General features: G+C 36.5%; 1 protein-coding gene across 1 annotated transcript; it reads right to left on the reverse strand.

Moving 5' to 3' along the window:
- Positions 1-537: 537 nt before the first annotated feature.
- On the reverse strand, positions 538-3,036 carry LOC308387056 (transmembrane 4 L6 family member 5-like). Its single transcript, XM_080866933.1, has 5 exons — positions 2,741-3,036; positions 2,460-2,525; positions 1,467-1,606; positions 1,156-1,376; positions 538-1,051 (listed from the first exon to the last, which is right to left on the reverse strand). The coding sequence occupies exons 1-4, from the start codon at positions 2,915-2,917 to the stop codon at positions 1,184-1,186; spliced, it is 576 nt and encodes a 191-aa protein (XP_080723059.1). The 5' UTR covers positions 2,918-3,036; the 3' UTR covers positions 538-1,051; positions 1,156-1,183.
- Positions 3,037-3,312: the final 276 nt, after the last annotated feature.

A 3,312-nucleotide genomic window follows, 5' to 3' on the forward strand; every position in this document is an offset into this window, starting at 1 on the left:
ATGCTTCCGGGTAACAAGAAAGCGACCTCATTCACGTATATTTTTGATTGGCAGAGCTAACTCGAAATTTTGAGAAAAGTAACTCGAAATTTTGAGAAAAGTAACTCGAAATTTCGAGTTATATTTCTCGACATTTCGAGAAAATAACTCGAAATTTCGAGTTATGGATACTAGCTTTTTTGTTTTTATTTAGTGGCGGAAACGGGCTTCCATACCAATCAGTCCAAATATCAAAGAGAAATTAAAAATGCATGCCGTGGAAGAGTTCGGGTCTTAGGAGGTTAAAGACTATGTAAAAATAGTAAAGTGGCATATGCTATTTAATTTTAACTTACATAAAACCTGGTGTAGCAACTAAAATAATATTTTCATTATGGAATCATTGGCAGCTATGTGTCCACTCTCTGCTGTGATTCTCCAGTCCCCAACATTAATCTTTTTCAATTCTTGTGTAACCTTTTTATTTATTTATTCATGTACGTCAGTGAAACCAAAACTGCCTGATTATGTGTCATTTTATCTAGGACTGGCTAACAATTTGAGATAACACTGAAATATTTGTATATCAAGGCTGGTATTTATTATAATAGTAAAAAGACATTTGTCATGTATTTTATTTTGCTCTGAAGGTTATTACATTAATTATAGTAAGATATTAGTAATATAGTACACTACTAATGTAATATTAGTAATAGCCACTAAAACCTATCAATGGTGTAAAACACAATTATTCAAAAGATATACTTTTTAGATTTTTAAAAAAAAACATAGTAAAACTTTAGCTGCAATGTTTCAAGCCAGATTATATAAAACTGGCCATCTAATTAGCATAACTCATTTCTAATGTCGTGGATTTATTATTACTAAAAAAAGATTGCACAACAGTAAATTAAAATTTTCTGCAATATGTGAAGCATGAAATACAAAAAAGTTCTTCTTTTTTTTTAAATAGTAAAAAATCAAAGAGAATGTTTTATGCAGATGTAGACAAGAGGTTTATCCTCATTCATCCAGCAGGGGGCGCCCATCAATTGTCAGGAACTCTCAGTGTCTGTAGATTAAGGAATGAATAAATAATAAGTATACAGATAAGAGAAGTTAAGTCTCTCTATATAAATCTGAGAAGCAAATCATTTGAGATGTAATTATTTTCACCTATTATTCTTTTAAGGCGAACTCAGTTTCAAAGCACTTCTTTGTTGCAGGTTCCACACAGACAGCCGAAGAGCCCGTTGATCATCTGTATGGCACAGAGGATCACCTGCAGGCAGCTTGTGGCCAGCAGAGTGCCGAACAGTCCAAGGTTAAACTGCACAATGTTCTTGGGCTCTGTGCATAAGCTCCACAATTTATCGTTCTTCAGGTAGTTGTTGTCACTGTGCAAGACAGGAGATTTATAAATGACTAAGAATTAAGAAACATATCAAACGTGTCCTGAGGAAGTCACTCCTGTGCTTTTTTTTTACCCTGTGAGTTCTTTAAAAGGCGTTGTCCAGATCAGTACAGTTTTGCAGAGAGGCCCATTCTGCAAACCAAGTGCTGCAACAATTAAACTGTACAGGCCTCCAGCAACACCCACTGCAGCAAATGCAATTGATAAGAACATCTGCAGAGAGAGTAAATGATAAAGGTCAAATGCAATCATGATACAGTTTAAAGACACAACTCCCCCCCTGTTGATAAATGAAACATTTAGGGAGGGACAAGCACTCTGTTTAGTTTTCCCATAGACTACAGATCTCCTTAAAATTAAGTACAGGCTAAACCAAACATAACAAAAACAGGTTTGCTGGTACTGTGTTAAGTCACTTTTTCTATTTCTGTTGCAGGCTTAATTTTTACAATGTAATCATAGCTTAACTCTATCAACAAAAAGGCCTTCGCTGGATTGCTGTACGTTTGAAGTTTTGTTTTTTATTAAAATGCATTTCTGTACCACTAAGTCCAAAAACATTTCAGTGAGCCTTTTCCTGTGTCTTCAACCTTTAAACATTCTCTCGAGATCAAGAAAGGAGACTCTGCAAACAACATGATGTCTAATTAAATTAGGATGACATCTAAGTAAATTAGGAACCTAAAAAGACATGCTGTTGTGGCTTGCAAATTGCAGCGAATTTGGCTTCTTTTTTTTGGCTTCACTTGAATTTAGCCTCAGTACAAAAGTGGAGAAAATAAAGATTGAACTATACAAGGAATTTTTATAAAATAATCATCACTTTGGGCCAGTTTGTATGACACACATTGGAGTGACCTTGTGGCATATACTTTAACATTTCAGGTCAATAGCTATTTGTATTTCCACTGATCTTACTGATGTTATTTTTAACTATTTACTGACAATTTGCAGAGTTCAAATCTCCTTTCAGTGAAGATTGCATATGATGCATTAATCATTAAACTTAATCAAGCCTCCCTAATCGACCACTTGCAACATCTTATTGTACTCATGTCTGACTCACCCCACAGCGATTTCCACAGCAACCCTGTTTACCAGTTAAATGAATGTACAATGCTGGTAGCAACACCTGTAGAAGGACAAAGGAGGTGATAGGACATAATATTCAGTCGGATATTAGTGGAATATTTAAAAGACTCTGTAAACATGCAAACATGAGCCTTCATTCGTGTTTTGAGAAGCAGTGCGCACCAAGTGCATTCTGACTTTTCAACCTTGCAAATATACAGAATAAAAATGTTTAATTTCTGCAACAGACTGAAAAATAAAAAAAAGACCACTCACCATTACACCCCCTCCAATGAGTCCCCCCATGTATTTCACCTCCTCGGTAATATGTCCGTCTTTGGCATAAGTGACGTCCCCATCAGGGAAGAACAGCACGATGTTACAGATGATAGATATGACTACTAGTGGGTACAGAGCAACAGCAATAAAACGGGAACATTTTCCAGTGCACATGTCTGCAGATGGAGAAAGTTACTAACTTGGTAGCAAAGTTTGAGCTCAGATGATTCTTGCTTGTCGAAAGAGGCTCCACTTAAATGTGACTGGGGAAGAAAAAGCAGCCAGTGGGAGGGAGGTTAGGATGTGGGAGGTGTAGTGAAAACCAGTGACAGAAAAGATATGGGATAGGCTGCGGAAGGATGTGTGACTCACCCTGTGGAATTATAGAGACACAAGCCTTGTGTTGTTCACTCGCTGGCATGATTAGATAACGACGTTGTTTGGTCAACTTTATAACTACACACTGGTCCCCTTATTGACACATGTTGGTGCCGAGCATGTCACTGCTGAGAAATAAGCTGCATGATCAGAGTTCCAAAATGCTTATTGGGATTAAATACAAGCAAGTT

This window comes from Rhamphochromis sp. 'chilingali', assembly GCF_963969265.1.
Source record: "Rhamphochromis sp. 'chilingali' genome assembly, chromosome: 19".
In the NCBI taxonomy this organism is placed as follows: Eukaryota; Metazoa; Chordata; class Actinopteri; order Cichliformes; family Cichlidae; genus Rhamphochromis; species Rhamphochromis sp. 'chilingali'.